At 48.4% G+C, this 16,572-nt stretch overlaps 2 protein-coding genes across 3 annotated transcripts; both read right to left on the reverse strand.

The window, feature by feature from the left end:
- Positions 1-673: 673 nt before the first annotated feature.
- Positions 674-3,839, reverse strand: LOC128588400 (granzyme B-like). 2 transcript variants are annotated; one of them, XM_053595173.1, is made up of 5 exons: positions 3,761-3,839; positions 2,625-2,775; positions 2,031-2,166; positions 1,567-1,827; positions 674-927 (listed from the first exon to the last, which is right to left on the reverse strand). In XM_053595173.1, the coding sequence occupies exons 1-5, from the start codon at positions 3,819-3,821 to the stop codon at positions 766-768; spliced, it is 771 nt and encodes a 256-aa protein (XP_053451148.1). In that variant the 5' UTR covers positions 3,822-3,839; the 3' UTR covers positions 674-765. The 2 variants fall into 2 exon arrangements, with proteins under 2 accessions (XP_053451148.1, XP_053451147.1); XM_053595172.1 differs by lacking the exon at positions 3,761-3,839 and having other exon boundaries at positions 2,625-3,035.
- Positions 3,840-11,167: 7,328 nt separating this feature from the next.
- On the reverse strand, positions 11,168-14,469 carry LOC128588401 (granzyme B-like). Its single transcript, XM_053595174.1, has 5 exons — positions 14,268-14,469; positions 13,113-13,263; positions 12,519-12,654; positions 12,057-12,317; positions 11,168-11,417 (listed from the first exon to the last, which is right to left on the reverse strand). The coding sequence occupies exons 1-5, from the start codon at positions 14,326-14,328 to the stop codon at positions 11,256-11,258; spliced, it is 771 nt and encodes a 256-aa protein (XP_053451149.1). The 5' UTR covers positions 14,329-14,469; the 3' UTR covers positions 11,168-11,255.
- Positions 14,470-16,572: the final 2,103 nt, after the last annotated feature.

A 16,572-nucleotide genomic window follows, 5' to 3' on the forward strand; every position in this document is an offset into this window, starting at 1 on the left:
AGACTCATACTGCTGAGTGATCAGGTGGCCAGTGGGCCCTGAGCATGTGAAGATAGTGGGCTGGGTGTGAGGGGTTGAGCTGGCATCGTCCAGGGGAGAGATTGGGCCAAGGGTTCAGGAGAGGGGTCCTGCTAGCCCCGTCCTTCCTGGGTCTTTCCTGGTGTCAGCACTGGCCTGGTCACTCTGAGGCCCCTCTTGGTCAGGGCATGAGCCAGACTGGCATCCTAGTGACGAGAGCCTGATGGAAACACATGGGTCTGTGAGTATCTTAAGAGGAGAGATGAAAGGAAGGGGCCAGCTCAGACCTGTCATCCAGAGGGGAGTAAGGTTGGTGAACTCTGGGAGTTCTCAGCAGGGATGGGACAGCTGGGAGGCTGGAGACTAAGCTGGGCCATGAGATCAGAAGAGGGCAGGGAGGGACGGGGGGCTCAGGACCAGAGTGGTCTGTTCTCTCCTGATGGTGCTCAGCTTCAGCCCTGGCAGAGGGCGGGGCCTGGAGAGACCAGTGTGAGTAAGAAGGTGGGCCACAGCTTTGCCTGAGGGGTTGGGAGGTGGTGAGGGGAAAGGGAAGATGAGAAAGCAGAAAGCAGCAGAACTGTGTCACTGGCCTGCCTAGCACAGAGTTGGTGCCTGTGAGTGAGGGTCAATGATTAAACAAGAAACTGACCTTCCTGCTCAGCTGGGGCACATTTATTCAGTTACTGGCACCTCGCCCAGTGTAAATCTGGACTGAGATCTGGAGAACTTGGTCATTCACAGAGGGGCTTAGTCTGCTTCCTGCAGTTGGAGGCTTCTCATGGTTTCTTCTATCCAGGGTAGGAAACTTGCGACCTTGGTGTAGGCTTGTGGAGGCCTCCCATCCTCCATCCCATAGGAGACAATGCCCTGGGCCACATTGTTACACACCAGAGGGCCCCCGGAGTCGCCCTGTGAATAGAGGAGGAAGTCTGAGCTGGTGCTGTCCTGGTCTTGCCCTCCCTGTCATCTCAGGCCGTCTCTTGGAGATGGTGAATTTGCATGGCCAGTGTGGTGGGGGGCAGGGCAGACCCTTGGGAGTGCTCAGCGGCCAATCTCCGACCTTGGACATTGTCACTGCTTCCCCTTAGCCCAGGGGCCAGCCTTGGTCCTCTACACCAGATCCTAGGGTCTTCTCTTTATAAAAGTGTGTTTGGTGCCTCCAGGTCCCCATTCAAGGACAGAGAGGCAGGGGAGTAGGGTTGACACATAGGAGGATTATCCTTTTCACCACATTGGGTGCCAGCTCCAAGGAGCCACCTCCTTATAATTATTGCCTCCTCACCAAACCCTGATCCCACAGTTTGTTAATAGCAGTGAACAGGATAGAGGGAGGGGCTGGAGTGTTGCAAATACATCCTTCCATTCACCACACATCCTGTGCTGAGTGTGCAGAGACCGCAGTTAGCTTGGGCTGCTCCCCTCTTCTCTTTCCAAGAGAAAGATCACAGCCTAGTGGGTGAAGGAGTTCCCTACTGCTGGGGTCTCCAGATTCCTGATTTTACCAAACTTCCCTTCCCCCAGAGGAAAGTAGCAGCTGCATAATCTTACGTAAAAGGATGTCTGTTGTAGGTTTGGGTCCCCCACACAAATCTGGGTGGCCTTCATGTAAGCCTCAGGGTAGTAGAATTCACACTCCTCGTCCTCCTGCACTGTCAGCATCACCTCCTGCAGTGTGGCTGGGTAGTGGCCTACTGGTGTAATCGCACCCCAGCCTGCCACATTACACACCATCCCCGGCGTCACCCCGCCTGTGACCCTGGGCAGCCTGAGAGGCTGCACAGCTGGAGTCAACTTGGCCTTTCTCTCCAGCTGGTAGGGAAGAGGCAAGAAAGTCCAGGTCAGACAGTGGCCTCCTGGGCCGGGGCACTTGCAGGGCTGACCCTTCTTCCTTCCCCTCTGAGGCACAGGAACTGGTCAAGCAGCCAGGATGGACAGGAGGGAAGAAGGGACAGTGTCACCGTGGGAGGGGCAACAGGGCCAAGTAGAGAGAGAGCAGCAGCAGTTTGCCTCACCTGCAGCAGCATGATGTCATTAGTGTAGAGCTCAGGATTATAGTCTGGGTGGGGAATGGGTCTTCTCACACTGATGAACTGCTGGGTCACCTCTGCCCTCCAGATGTTGTGGGCTCCCAGGGTAACGTTCATGAAGCTGCACAGAGAGCACAGAGGGGCTGAGGGCATTTGGAGTCACAGGGTACAGCCCAAGAGTCGTGAGGAGCAGGTGACAGCCAGGGCAGGGCAGGGCTGCAGCTGAGGGGAAATTGAGGGAACAGGAGGGCCCCAGGAGGTGACATTCTGGTAATTGCACCAGTGGGTCTCAGGGCTCAGTTCTCTCCCCAGGAAAAGACATGAAATTGCTTTAGTTTCTGTTCTTATGCCAAAGCATGTCCCCAGCTCTGCATATGGCAGGCGTGACCACTCTGTTCTTCCCTCACTTAGGCGGTGCCTCTGACACTAACCTTCTCCTCTCTCCATAGGACTTACCGCCCTCTTTTTCTAAAAGGCCATCCTGGCACTTGTGCTCCCAGGAGCCCAGAGAGTTCATTGGGTAGAAGACAGTGCTCTCCATGTAGTGTTTCCAGGAGGGCCTGGAAATCTCCTCCTCACCTTCCCAGACAGTGAGCGGCTGTCAGCACGAAGTCTTGTCTTATCAGGAAACCACCACAATGCTTCCTCAGCCACCCTCGATACCAGAACTGAAGAAAGGCCATGTAGGGATGGGAGTGGGGTTCAGCCTCATGTCCCCCGATGATCTCCCCTGAAGGAAAAGTCTGTCTGCTGTGTGCACCCACTGAGCCCCCACCTGACATCTGCTGAATGGCAGCAGAGGGGCCAGGCATCCGGGAGCCTTTGGTGGCCTGGAGTTGGAGGGGGTGGGGGAAGGGGCTTCAACTTCCTCCTCTAGAAAAGGAAAGAACAGCAGGCCTCAGTCATAAGTCTTTCTTCCACACATAGTTGGAGGTGAGCACACCCCTTAGGGATGGTGAAATCCCAGAGGCTCCTGATAATTCCTCTCCTGACTTGGTCTTTGTTTCACATGAGTTCCCAAGACCATTTTGTATGCTGTGAGACCCAAGATAGTGCTGCTTTTCAGTGGCCAGGACATAAGTGCAGGGATCTAGATGTCGCTATGTCCTATTCCTACGGCCCGACATGCAGTGGGTGCCCAGTGTGTTCACTGGCTGCAGGAAGGGACGGCTCCTGTCAGCCTCTGTATGAGGGCTGGAGGGCAGTGCTGCTGGGATTCTGGAAAGCAGAGGAGTTGGGATGGGCCACAGTGGCTCATCCTTGAAAAGAGGGGAAGGAAAAGGTCTGGGAAGGAAAGCAGAGCTGGAGAAAGGCACTGAGTAAAGGCACAAAGGGTGTTCAGAGGACAGTGATCCCACCCATTCTCGGTCAGCTGACCCCTGAGGGAAGCACCTGTCTTATCCCAGCAATAGAAACCAGGCTGGCTCTGCCCTCTCTAGGAAAATTTAATATTTTCTCATTTCCAGTTTCCCACCCTCTGTCATGCACTTCCAGATGACAAGGGTAAGACCTGGGGAGGGGACAGTACCCACTGGCTCTTTCTGAGCAGTCTCTGTCCCGGCATTCTTGCTGAGAGCTCACCCAGCATTGCACTTGGGGGGATTCCTGTAAAGGGACTGGACCTGGGTTCAGAATATCCCTGGTAGACAGAAGGATCCAGGATGTGCAGAAGGGGCAGGAGGTGTCTGGGGCTCTGAGGCGGGATGGACACTCACCTGCCTCTGCCCTGGGGGGCAGGAGGAAGGCCAGCAGGAGCGGGAGCAGGAGCGGCTGCATCAGGGAGGCTGCCCAGGTCTGAGCTGCAGTTCTGTGCCCTCCTTGCTCTTTTTAGTTCTCAGGAGAGGAAGGAGGTGGGGTGGGCTCAGCGACCTCATGTTCCCCTCTGGTTTTGTGGTGTTTCATCACAGAAGGCTTTCTAGGAAAGGTCCTCACTCCCTGCATCCACCTTTTTCTTTAGGTGTTCATGAGACAATTATGTGGTATATTAGAATCTTCCAGATAACAACTTCAGGGTGGTTGTGTAAGAATCATGTGGTGACCATACCAGCACCACAGCTGGTGACACAGAGCAGACCACCAGGGAGAAACCCAGTGTTTGAGGTGGGGGTTACAGGATGTGGCATTGGCCGGTAGAGGTACTGCAGCCCCAGTAAACTGAGTTCATGTGATAGAACCACCAGTTCCTCCATGGCCATGCTGCTAAGTCCGTCAGGAGAATTATCCAGCAGGTGTGTGTTTGGGCCCTTTTCTTGTGCTAGAACTAAGCATGTTGGAGATGTCTCTCCTTCCTTAGAGAGCTGAGCATCTCGTGGAAGAGACTCTGACAAGAGAATGTTATGGGGTGGAGGACGGTGGAGCATGGCCACTGTCTACTAGACCCATCTAGCAACCCACTCATTGTCCTCCTTCTTAGGGGAATTCTAACAACTCTTTATTTAATTACGAATGCTCAGCATGACAAGAGTCCTCCTTTATTCTCAATATTTTTAACAAAAACTTGACATTTATTGGCCCAAATTAATGAATCTCTATGGCTCTAGATATTGAATCCATAGATGGACTTAAGCCTGGGTTACTCCTTCTTTGGGTATGCTGGGGACTTAAAGTTCTTGCATGAATGGGAAAGGGCTGGCTCCCCAGGAAACATCCAAGTTACTAAACAACTAACACCACGTGAGGTGAGAAAGCATGCCAGGCAGAGATCAGCAACTGTCCTTCAGTCTCTCTGCCTGCAGACCCACGCCTTACAGAGCAGGCCCAGCACGTAAGAGGCTCACAGGAAACCTCTGCTAAACAAGTGATGTCGGTGTTCTCACTAGAATGGAAGGGAGGGATTATTGTTTCTAAACAGCTCAAACCAAATTCTGTTAAAAGAACAACTAAATATCTCTGGGTGGTTGGATTATGGTAATTTAAGTTTCTATTTTTATATTTTCTCCATTTTAATTTTTCTATGATGAGTAAGTATGTTTCAAAATACATAAATCCAGGGTATCTTCCTTGTCAATAGCAAACCATTTTTATCAAACTTCTACTTTTTTGAACTTAGCTTGCCCGGTAGCAAACATTTTAAAGGCAAAGTTGCCTTTTCATTATAGTCATAACATATAAGTATTAAGAAAATTTGGAAAGTAGAAAGAAAAAATAGCACTTACTTGCCTATTTCCCACAGACTGACGGTTACCATAAGCCGTGCATTTTAAATACTTGGGTTCATACTGTGTATACAGTGTGACTTTTTTATCCTTGCTTAACCCTATAGCATAAAGATTTTCACCATGGTCTTAGAAATCTATTAGTCAATGCCACTATAGCCTCTCTTTCCTAGTTATTAAAACATTTAACATGTGATTACTTTTTTAAATTGTTGGAAAATTTAAAAAATAATTTAAGCAAAGAGAAACCAATTGAAATTACCTGATTTCTCACTACTCATTGATATTCATTTTGTGATTGAATTGTGATCTAACACTTTTTTGCATACATTAATGCATTTGTGGGGTTCAATGGATCTAACACATTTTTATCTTGCCTGCATTTTTAATTAAAACAGGATATGCTAAACACAAGTTATGACCCATTTTTTAAACTGTGAATTCACCTAACATAGAATTAATCATTTTAAAGTATATGATTCAGTGACATTTAGTGCATTCAGAATGTTGTGCGACCATCATCTTTCTTTAACTTTGGAACTTTTTCATCACCCCAGAATGCTGCGCATGTACCCACTAAATAGCCACTCCCTGCTGCCCTCTCCATGACCACACACTGTCCCTTTGCAACCTCTAATCTTCTTTCTGTCTCTTTGAATGTGCACATTCTGGATATGTCATATAGAAGACATCACACGATACGTGACCTGTTGTGCCTGGCTTCTTTCACTTAGAATAACATTTTGGACGTCCGTCAAATTGTAGCATTTACATGTGTCAGTGTTCATTCTTTTTAATGACTAAATAATATTACCGTTTTGTATTTATACCACAATTTATCCACTCCTCTGCCAATGGGCGTTTGGGGATATTTCTTCTTTTGGCAATTGTAACTAAAGCAGCAGTAAACGTCTGTGTACAAATTTCTGTGTGAACAATCCGTCTTTATTTCTCTACCTAGAGTAGTAAAATTTCTGGGTCATATGGTAATCCTAAGTTTAATTTTTGAGGAACTTCCCGACTCTTTTTCATAGTGCTTGTACCATTTTATATTCCCACTGGCGATGTTTAAGTGTTCCGGTTTCTTCACATCCTTTCCAAGACTTTTTGTTTTTTTTTTTTAATTCATCCTAGTGGTGTGAAGTGGCATGTCATTGTGGTTTTGATTTGCATTTTCTTAATGACTAAAGATGCTGAGCATCATTTCACGTGCTTGGTGGTGTTTACATATCGTCGTTGGAGAAATGTCAATTCAAGTTCTTCACTTGTTCTTAAAATTGCATTATTTGGGCTGGGCTTGTTGGCTTACACCTGTAATCCTAGCATTCTTGGAGGCTAAGGAGGGAAGATTGCTTCAGCTCGGGAGTTCAAGACCAGCCTGAGCAAGAGCAAGACCCCATCTCTATTAAAACTAGAAAAACTAGCTGGGCATACGGGCAGGCCCTTGTACTCCCAGGTACTTGGGGGTATGAGGTGGGAGGATTGCTTGAACCCAGGAATTTGAGTTTGCTGTGAGTTATGATGCGAAGGTACTCTACCAGGGGCAACAGGATGAGACTCTGTCACAAAAAAAAAAAAAAAAAGATGAAATCCATCTGGGCATTTTCTAGGAATTGGCACCCTCCACTTCCAGCTGCTCCAGCCAATGACCTAGCATAGCAAAGACACTAAGGTAGGCTTGTTCTTGGGAGATGTGGGACTCTTCGAGAGCAGACTTGGGCTTGAGGACTCTCAATAGCTTTGCTGGACTTTATTATTATTATTTTTTTAAGAGACAGGGTCTCACTTTGTCTCCCAGGTTGGAGTACAGTGGTGAGATTATAGTTCAGTATAACCTCCAATTCCTGGGCTCATGTAATCCTCCTGCCTCAGCCTCCTGAGAAGCTAAGACTACTGATACTTGTACTAATACTGATCCTTGCCACCACACCCAGCTAATTTTTAAAAATATTTTTGTAGAGACAGGGGATCACCAGGTTGCTCGGTCTGGCTTTCTCTTCTTTCTTATTCAGAGTTAGACCTGCATGGCACTCTGATACTCCCTCAGCATCTCCTGGCTCTCTCCTCATTTTCTCTCACAAGTATTTGCCCTAATAAAATCTCTGCACACTTAATATTGTGCTGATATCTGCTTCTTAGGTGACCTAAGAAAGTGACCTTAGGTGACCTTAGGTGACCTGACATATGTAATGATGTTCTCATTCATTTCTCAATTGTGAAACAACCGCCTAGGTCCTTAAGGTAATCAGGGTCAATTTCCTCTCTTACATAGTGATTCTTCTCTTTTCCTATTGATCTGTTGGCATGAGGAGCCCAAAATGACCATGTGGTACTGACAGCTTTAAGTTCAGAGGACACTTACTGATTCCCCTGGTGAAGTGTCTCCTTGACCCTACTTCTCAGGAACCAGCACTTCTGATCCAGCAGATCCTGAGGTTTTAGGTCACTGCGATTGATGGTAAGAGAAGTCACTACTACCACCACTCTTCCGTTTCCAGATCCCGTGTATTCTGTATACTTTGTCACCATATGGACAACACATGGATCTGGAAACACATATACTGACTGAGGACAATTCTAGTCCTACAATGTCTTTTCCACAGCGGGTGCCCTAGATTAGCCATTAGTGGGCCATTCCATCGTTCTAGCAGATGAAAGGCTTCTAGGCGATGCAGTGTATGGCAGGACCAGGATATCCCATGTTCACATCCCCACTACTATACCTCCTTTACCATGAAATGGGTCCCTAGATATGAAGCAGTGTTGTGTAGAATCTTGTACTGATAATTCATTCTGATTAGTGCTGGGAGACCCATGCAGATGCAGAAGGCAGAAAATATTTGGTAAGGAAGAATCACTGGGGTTGAAGAGATTCAACATAACCAGCCTGTTCCCAAGTGACTAGCTTCTCCTTGAAGAATGGCTTCATACTGAGTGTGTTCCTGGCCATCTTCTGCTTCTGGCAGGTTGGGAATTCAGTAGTGCAGAAGACCAGTATTAACAAAAGGGAGTCCATGCAGCTGGGTGCATTCACTGCCTCAGTCCCTGCCTGTCACTGGCCCATTACACAAGCACTTGAGCAATTAGAAAGACAGCTTTCCTGTTCCCTTGGTTTCTGCACGCCTTCTCTTTGGTGGTTGCTCTGCTGTAGGCACTGAAGAAGGTACAATTTGTCCCCACTCCCACAGGTTCACCCGCCTGTCTCTTTCCCAAATCTCCTCCTACTCTGTAATCTCCAGTCTGTGTCCCTGACCCGGTAGGTAGTCCATCGATCATCCAGGAATCTTACCTCGTGCAGCTTCTCTCCCCATACCAAATTGACATCCCAAATTACTGTTTGAAGGACTGCCCCTTGGGAGAATATTCCTTCCCCATTGTCCCTAATGGCCAAAATTGAATGGAATGTCTGTGGTCACCACATTCCTTTTTTGGCTGTTGCCAACACATCACCTGGCCTGCACAGACCTCGATCTAACCAGAGGACCATGATGGTATTTGGGGTCTCAAGGTTCAGCTTTAGCTCTACCCCTGCATTCCACAGCCTTCAAAAGTTATGAGTATTTCCTTTTCCTCAGTGAGTGGTAAGTAGTTACAATTCTCAGTGGGGAAGGATATAGATAATATTTATTGCTTGCTTGAAATGCTATTACATGTTCTTCCAAAATGGGGCCCAGCCAGAAACTGGGAAGAGATGGTGGTTTTTCACTGTGGTAGCTGCTCAACAGCTCTTTCTTGTCCCCTTTTGCTATAGTTATGTAAGTCAAATGACACTCTCCTTGGATGTTTATCTCTCTTGTCCATAGGGACACTGGGCTATTAGCTGTCAACACAGAACTCAAGACCCTTTGGTTACCACTTTGGCTTGGGGATCTAGTCTATTGATCAGTTCTCTGGCCTCATGTCATAAATCTATTCTAAAACTCCCACCTGCTAGAGCCTCTGACCTCTTTCTCAATAGGTCAGAGACATCCACTGCTTTTCCCTCAGAAAAACTGCCCAAGATTGTTAAGAGATTGTGCTGCATCATGCTTTGTATACAAGACCATGTGAAAGGCCTTTGAGAGTTACCTGATCCCAGGGAGAGATTTTCCCCAGTGACACAAGAGTGCGGTGTTGTGTCTACCTGGGACAGAGGCATTATCAGCCCAGTGCTGGAGCTTATTATGCTCTTCTCCCAGGCAGTGCTTTGAGTTAGTGGCAAGACCTTGAATGGGTGGGTGCTGGAAGTACTGGCAAGGTGAGCTCAACTCAAGGAAATGCTCATTCAAAAAAGGTCACATTGTCTATCCGTGGCCTCCAAGCCAAGAACTTCCTAATGTTGACAAGTCCAGGCAGTCCTAGAAACCATAGATATAGCAGTAACCACGAGGGTCATTTCTCCATTTCTTTGAGACCATGTGCTTCTAGTTTGATTTTGCACAGGAAAGGGCTTGCATTAATGTCTGGGATTATGCTTCTGAGCAGTCCAGTGATTTGAAGCTATATAATCACATTCACACATTCACAACTAATACTTTTCAAACAAATGGAAACAAGGTTAGTTCTTCATCCCTACCTCTTGACTTTGGTGAAAGGATGCTACAGTGAACACAGTTTGTGTCTAAAACCTAAATGATTAATGTCATATCCAAATCCCATATCCTGTTGTTCTAGAGTCACATATAATAATATTCATACCAACTGTGGTCAGAAATAAAAATGAGATACAAATATAGGGTGTCCCAAAAATTGTCCATAAAGTTTCCATACATAAGGTAAATGGGAAATTGTAGGTAAACGTACCTTTGTTTACAAAATGTCATTACAGAATTTTACAAAATATTTAGAAAATATTCAGTACACATTGGTCAACTATTTCCAAAGTTTCCTAATGAAAATGTTATAAATCAAGGTGCATTTAGCTACAGTTTCCCACTTTACCTATGTATGGCAACTTTATGGGCAAATGTTGGGACACCCTGTACTTTGTTCCTATACAATTCCACATATCCAGGTTTTGTGGAGTAATGAGGAGGGTAGAGAGGGACCAAAATAATTCAGATAAAAGTCGTTGTCACTGTCAGTTGCACTTAGGCTCAGATGACAGAGTCTGTTCCTGTGTTCACTGTCTATCCCCAATGCCTGGCACTTAGTAAGTGCTCAGTGAGTATTTATGTGTTGATTGATGGGAAAATGTGTGCTTTCTAGTCCTTCTGCACAGAGGAGTCCTTCTGAACGGCTGATGTAGGCCAAGTGGCCAGCAGGGAGTCTTAGCCTAGAGGCTGATAGTGACCAAAAGGGACAGCTGAAAAGACTCATACTGCTGAGTGATCAGGTGGCCAGTGGGCCCTGAGCATGTGAAGATAGTGGGCTGGGTGTGAGGGGTTGAGCTGGCATCGTCCAGGGGAGAGATTGGGCCAAGGGTTCAGGAGAGGGGTCCTGCTAGCCCCGTCCTTCCTGGGTCTTTCCTGGTGTCAGCACTGGCCTGGTCACTCTGAGGCCCCTCTTGGTCAGGGCATGAGCCAGACTGGCATCCTAGTGACGAGAGCCTGATGGAAACACATGGGTCTGTGAGTATCTTAAGAGGAGAGATGAAAGGAAGGGGCCAGCTCAGACCTGTCATCCAGAGGGGAGTAAGGTTGGTGAACTCTGGGAGTTCTCAGCAGGGATGGGACAGCTGGGAGGCTGGAGACTAAGCTGGGCCATGAGATCAGAAGAGGGCAGGGAGGGACGGGGGGCTCAGGACCAGAGTGGTCTGTTCTCTCCTGATGGTGCTCAGCTTCAGCCCTGGCAGAGGGCGGGGCCTGGAGAGACCAGTGTGAGTAAGAAGGTGGGCCACAGCTTTGCCTGAGGGGTTGGGAGGTGGTGAGGGGAAAGGGAAGATGAGAAAGCAGAAAGCAGCAGAACTGTGTCACTGGCCTGCCTAGCACAGAGTTGGTGCCTGTGAGTGAGGGTCAATGATTAAACAAGAAACCGACCTTTCTGCTCAGCTGGGGCACATTTATTCAGTTACTGGCACCTCGCCCAGTGTAAATCTGGACTGAGATCTGGAGAACTTGGTCATTCACAGAGGGGCTTAGTCTGCTTCCTGCAGTTGGAGGCTTCTCATGGTTTCTTCTATCCAGGGTAGGAAACTTGCGACCTTGGTGTAGGCTTGTGGAGGCCTCCCATCCTCCATCCCATAGGAGACAATGCCCTGGGCCACATTGTTACACACCAGAGGGCCCCCGGAGTCGCCCTGTGAATAGAGGAGGAAGACTGAGCTGGTGCTGTCCTGGTCTTGCCCTCCCTCTCATCTCAGGCCCTCTCTTGGAGATGGCGAATTTGCATGGCCAGTGTGGTGGGGGGCAGGGCAGGCCCGTGGGTGTGCTCAGCTGCCAGTCTCTGACCTTGGACATTGTCACTGCTTCCCCTTAGCCCAGGGGCCAGCCTTGGTCCTCTACCCCAGATCCTAGGGTCCTCTCTTTATAAAAGTGTGTTTGGTGCCTCCGGGTCCCCATTCAAGGACACAGAGGCAGGGGAGTAGGGTGACGTATAGGAAGATGAGCCCTTTCACCACATTAGGTGCCAGCTCCAAGGAGCCACCTCCTTATAATTATTGCCTCACCACCAACCCCTGATCCCACAGTTTGTTAATACCAGTGACCAGGGTAGAGGGAGGGGCTGGAGTGTTGCAAATACATCCTTCCATTCACCACACATCCCGTGCTGAGTGTGCAGAGACCCCACTTAGCTTGGGCTGCTCCCCTCTTCTCTTTCCAAGAGAAAGATCACAGCCTAGTGGGTGAAGGAGTTCCCTACTGCTGGGGTCTCCAGATTCCTGATCTTTCCCGAATTTCCCTTCCCCCCGAGCAAAGTAGCAGCTGCATAATCTTACATGAAAGGATGTCTGTTGTAAGTTTGGGTCCCCCACACAAATCTGGGTGGCCTTGATGTATTGCCCACGGTAGCGGGATTCACACTTGTGGTCCTCCTGCACTGTCAGCATCACCTCCTGCAGTGTGGCTGGGTAGTGGCCCACTGGTGTAGTCGCACCCCAGCCTGCCACATTACACAACATCCCCGGCGTCACCCCGCCTGTGACCCTGGGCAGCCTGAGAGGCTGCACAGCTGGAGTCAACTTGGCCTTTCTCTCCAGCTGGTGGGGAAGAGGCAAGAAAGTCCAGGTCAGACAGTGGCCTCCTGGGCCGGGGCACTTGCAGGGCTGACCCTTCTTCCTTCCCCTCTGAGGCACAGGAACTGGTCAAGCAGCCAGGATGGACAGGAGGGAAGAAGGGACAGTGTCACCGTGGGAGGGGCAACAGGGCCAAGTAGAGAGAGAGCAGCAGCAGCAGCTCACCTGCAGCAGCATGATGTCATTAGTGTAGAGCTCAGGATTATAGTCTGGGTGGGGAATGCGTCTTCTCACACGGATGAACTGCTGGGTCACCTCTGGCCTCAAGATGTTGTGGGCTCCCAGGGTGACATTCATGGAGCTGCACAGAGAGCACAGAGGGGCTGAGGGCATTTGGAGTCACAGGGTACAGCCCAAGAGTCGTGAGGAGCAGGTGACAGCCAGGGCAGGGCAGGGCTGCAGCTGAGGGGAAATTGAGGGAACAGGAGGGCCCCAGGAGGTGACATTCTGGTAATTGCACCAGTGGGTCTCAGGGCTCAGTTCTCTCCCCAGGAAAAGACATGAAATTGCTTTAGTTTCTGTTCTTATGCCAAAGCATGTCCCCAGCTCTGCATATGGCAGGCGTGACCACTCTGTTTTTCCCTCACTTCAGCGGTACCTGTGACACTAACCTTCCCCTCTCCCTATGGGACTTACCACCCTTTTTTTCTAGAAAGCCCTCCGGGCACTTGTGTTCCGAGGAGCCCAGGGAGTTCATTGGGAAGAAGACAGTGCTCTCCATGTAGTGTTTCCAGGAGGGCCTGGAAATCTCCTCCTCACCTTCCCAGACAGTGAGCGGCTGTCAGCACGAAGTCTTGTCTTATCAGGAAACCACCACAATGCTTCCTCAGCCACCCTCGATACCAGAACCGAAGAAAGGCCATGTAGGGACGGGAGTGGGGTTCGGCCTCATGTCCCCCGATGATCTCCCCTGAAGGAAAAGTCTGTCTGCTGTGTGCACCCACTGAGCCCCCACCTGGCATCTGCTGAATGGCAGCAGAGGGGCCAGGCATCCGGGAGCCTTTGGTGGCCTGGAGTTGGAGGGGGTGGGGGAAGGGGCTTCAACTTCCTCCTCCAGAGAAGGAGAGAATAGTGGGCCTGGGTCATAAGTCTTTCTTCCACACATAGTTGGAGGTGAGCACACCCCTTAGGGATGGTGAAATCCCAGAGGCTCCTGATAATTCCTCTCCTGACTTGTCTTTGTTTCATGTGAGTTCCCAAGACCTTTGTAAGTCCTGTGAGACCTAGCATAGTGCTGCTGTCTAATGGGCAGGACGTAAGTGCAGGGATCTCCATGTTGTCATGTCCTATTCCTACGGCCCGACATGCAGTGGGCGCCCAGTGTGTTCACTGGCTGCAGGCAGGGACGGCTCTAGTCAGCCTCTCTATCAAGGTTGGAGGGCAGTGCTGCTGGGATTCTGGAAAGCAGAGGAGTTGGGATGGGACACAGTGGCTCATCCTTGAAAAGAGGGGTGATGGGTCTGGGAAGGAAATTAGAGCTAGAGAAAGGGACTGAGTGCCTTGAGACTAAGCAAAGCCAAAAATGTAGGGCAATGTTCAGAGGACAGTGATCCCACCCATTCTCGGTCAGCTGACCCCTGAGGGAAGCATCTGTCTTATCCCAGACACAGAAACCAGGCTGGCTCTGCCCTCTCTAGTTAAATTTAATATTTTCTCATTTCCAGTTTCCCACCCTCTGCCACACACTTCCAGATGACAAGGGTGAGACCTGGCGAGGGGACAGTACCCACTGGCTCTTTCTGAGCACAGTCTCTGCCCCGGCATTCCTGCTGAGAGCTCACCCAGCATTGCACTTGGGAGGCCCTGTAGAGGGACTGGAGCTGGGTTCAGAATGTCCCTGGTAGACAGAAGGATCCAGGATGTGCAGAAGGGGCAGGAGGTGTCTGGGGCTCTGAGGCTGCGATGGTCACTCACCTGCCTCTGCCCTGGGGGGCAGGAGGAAGGCCAGCAGGAGCGGGAGCAGGAGCGGCTGCATCAGGGAGGCTGCCCAGGTCTGAGCTGCAGTTCTGTGCCCTCCTTGCTCTTTTTAGCTCTCAGGAGAGGAAGGAGGTGGGGTGGGCTCAGTGACCTCATGTTCCCCTCTGGTTTTGTGGTGTTTCATCACAGAAGGCTTTCTAGGAAAGGTCCTCACTCCCTGCATCCACGTTTTTCTTAGGTGTTCATGAGAGAATCATGTGGTACATGAGAATCTTCCAGATAACAACTTCAGGGTGGTTGTGTAAGAATCATGTGGTGACCATACCAGCACCACAGCTGGTGACACAGAGCAGACCACCAGGGAGAAACCCAGTGTTTGAGGTGGGGGTTACAGGATGTGGCATTGGCCAGTAGAGGTACTGCAGCCCTAGTAACCTGAGTTCATGTGATAGAACCACCAGTTTCTCCATGGCCATGCTGCTAAGTCCGTCAGGAGAATTATCCAGCAGGTGTGTGTTTGGGCCTTTTTCTTGTGCTAGAACTAGCATGTTGGAGATGTGTCTCCTTCCTTAGAGAGCTGAGCATCTGGTGGAAGAGACTCTGACAAGAGTATGGTATGGGGAGGACGGTGGAGTGTGGCCACTGTCTACTAGACCCATCTAGCAACCCACTCATTGTCACAGCTTCCTTCTTAGAGGACTTCTAACATCTCTTAATTACGAATGCTCAGCATGACAAGAGTCCACCTTCATTATCAATTTTTTTTTTTTTTTTTTTGAGACAGAGCCTCAAGCTGTCACCCTGGGGAGAGTGTGTGGCATCACAGCTCATAACAACCTCCAACTCCTGGGCTCAAGTGATTCTCCTACCTCCGCCTCCCAAGTAGCTGGGATTACAAGCGCCTGCCACAACGCCTGGCTATTTTTTGTTGTTGTTGTTGTTGTTGCAGCCATTTCTTGTTTGGCGGACCCGGGCTGGATTCGAACCCAACAGCTCAGGTATATGTGGCTGGCGCCTTAGCCACTTGAGCCACAGGCGATGAGCCTATTCTCAATGTTTTTAACAAAAACTTAACCTTTATTGGCCAAAATTAATGAATCTCTGTGGCTCTAGATATTGCATCCATAGATGGACTTACGCCTGGGTTACTCCTTCTTTGGGTATCCTGGGGACTTAAACTTCTTGCATGAATGGGAAAGGGCTGGCTCCCCAGGAAACATCCAAGTTACTAAACTGCTAACACCACATGAGGTGAGAAAGCATGCCAGGCAGAGATCAGCAACTGTCCTTCAGTCTCTCTGCCTGGAGACCCACGCCTTACAGAGCAGGCCCAGCACGTAATAGGCTCACAGGAAACCTCTGCTAAACAAGTGATGTCGGTGTTCTCACTAGAATGGAAGGGAGGGATTATTGTTTCTAAACAGCTCAAACCGAATTCTGTTAAAAGAACAACTAAATATCTCTGGGTGGTTGGATTATGGTAATTTAAGTTTCTATCTTTTATATTTTCTGTATTTTATAATTTTTCTATGATGAGTAGTATGTTTCAAAATATATAAATCCAGGGTATCTTCCCTGTCACTAGCAAACCATTTCTTTCAAAGTTCTACTTTTTTGAACTTAGCTTACCCAGTAGCAAACATTTTAAAGGTAAAGTTGCCTTTTTATTATAGTCATAATATATAATTAGAAAGGAAAAAATAGCACTTACTTGCTTATTTCCCACAGACTGATGGTTACCATAAGCCGTGCATTTTAAATACTTGGGTTCATACTGTGTATACAGTGTGACTTTTTTATCCTCGCTTAACCCTATAGCATAAAGATTTTTGCCATGGTCTTTTGCTATTAGTCCCTATAGAGCCCCTATAGCCTCTCTTTCCTAGTTATTAAAACATTTAACATGTGATTACTTTTTTAAATTGTTGGAAAATTTAAAAAATAATTTAAGCAAAGAGAAACCAATTGAAATTACCTGATTTCTCACTACTCATTGATATTCATTTTGTGATTGAATTGTGATCTAACACTTTTTTGCATACATTAATGCATTTATGGGGTTCAATGGATCTAACACATTTTTATCTTGCCTGCATTTTTAATTAAAACAGGATATGCTAAACACAAGTTATGACCCATTTTTTAAACTGTGAATTCACCTAACATAGAATTAATCATTTTAAAGTATATGATTCAGTGACATTTAGTGCATTCAGAATGTTGTGCGACCATCATCTTTCTTTAACTTTGGAACTTTTTCATCACCCCAGAATGCTGCGCATGTACCCACTAAATAGCCACT

Source organism: Nycticebus coucang, chromosome 6 (assembly GCF_027406575.1).
Source record: "Nycticebus coucang isolate mNycCou1 chromosome 6, mNycCou1.pri, whole genome shotgun sequence".
In the NCBI taxonomy this organism is placed as follows: Eukaryota; Metazoa; Chordata; class Mammalia; order Primates; family Lorisidae; genus Nycticebus; species Nycticebus coucang.

Excerpts from the sequence above, each read along its gene's own strand:
- LOC128588401 (XM_053595174.1), bottom strand. The coding sequence starts at position 14,328 with ATGCAGCCGCTCCTGCTCCCGCTCCTGCTGGCCTTCCTCCTGCCCCCC. Across the intron at positions 13,264-14,267 it reads GCCCCCCAGGGCAGAGGCAG|GGGAGATCATCGGGGGACAT; the intron begins GTGAGTGACCAT and ends CTTTTCCTTCAG. Across the intron at positions 12,655-13,112 it reads GCCGCTCACTGTCTGGGAAG|CTCCATGAATGTCACCCTGG; the intron begins GTGAGGAGGAGA and ends CTCTCTGTGCAG.
- LOC128588400 (XM_053595172.1), bottom strand. The coding sequence starts at position 2,857 with ATGCCTGGCCCCTCTGCTGCCATTCAGCAGATGTCAGGTGGGGGCTCA. Across the intron at positions 2,167-2,624 it reads GCCGCTCACTGTCTGGGAAG|CTTCATGAACGTTACCCTGG; the intron begins GTGAGGAGGAGA and ends CTCTCTGTGCAG. Across the intron at positions 1,828-2,030 it reads ATGACATCATGCTGCTGCAG|CTGGAGAGAAAGGCCAAGTT; the intron begins GTGAGGCAAACT and ends CTTCCCTACCAG.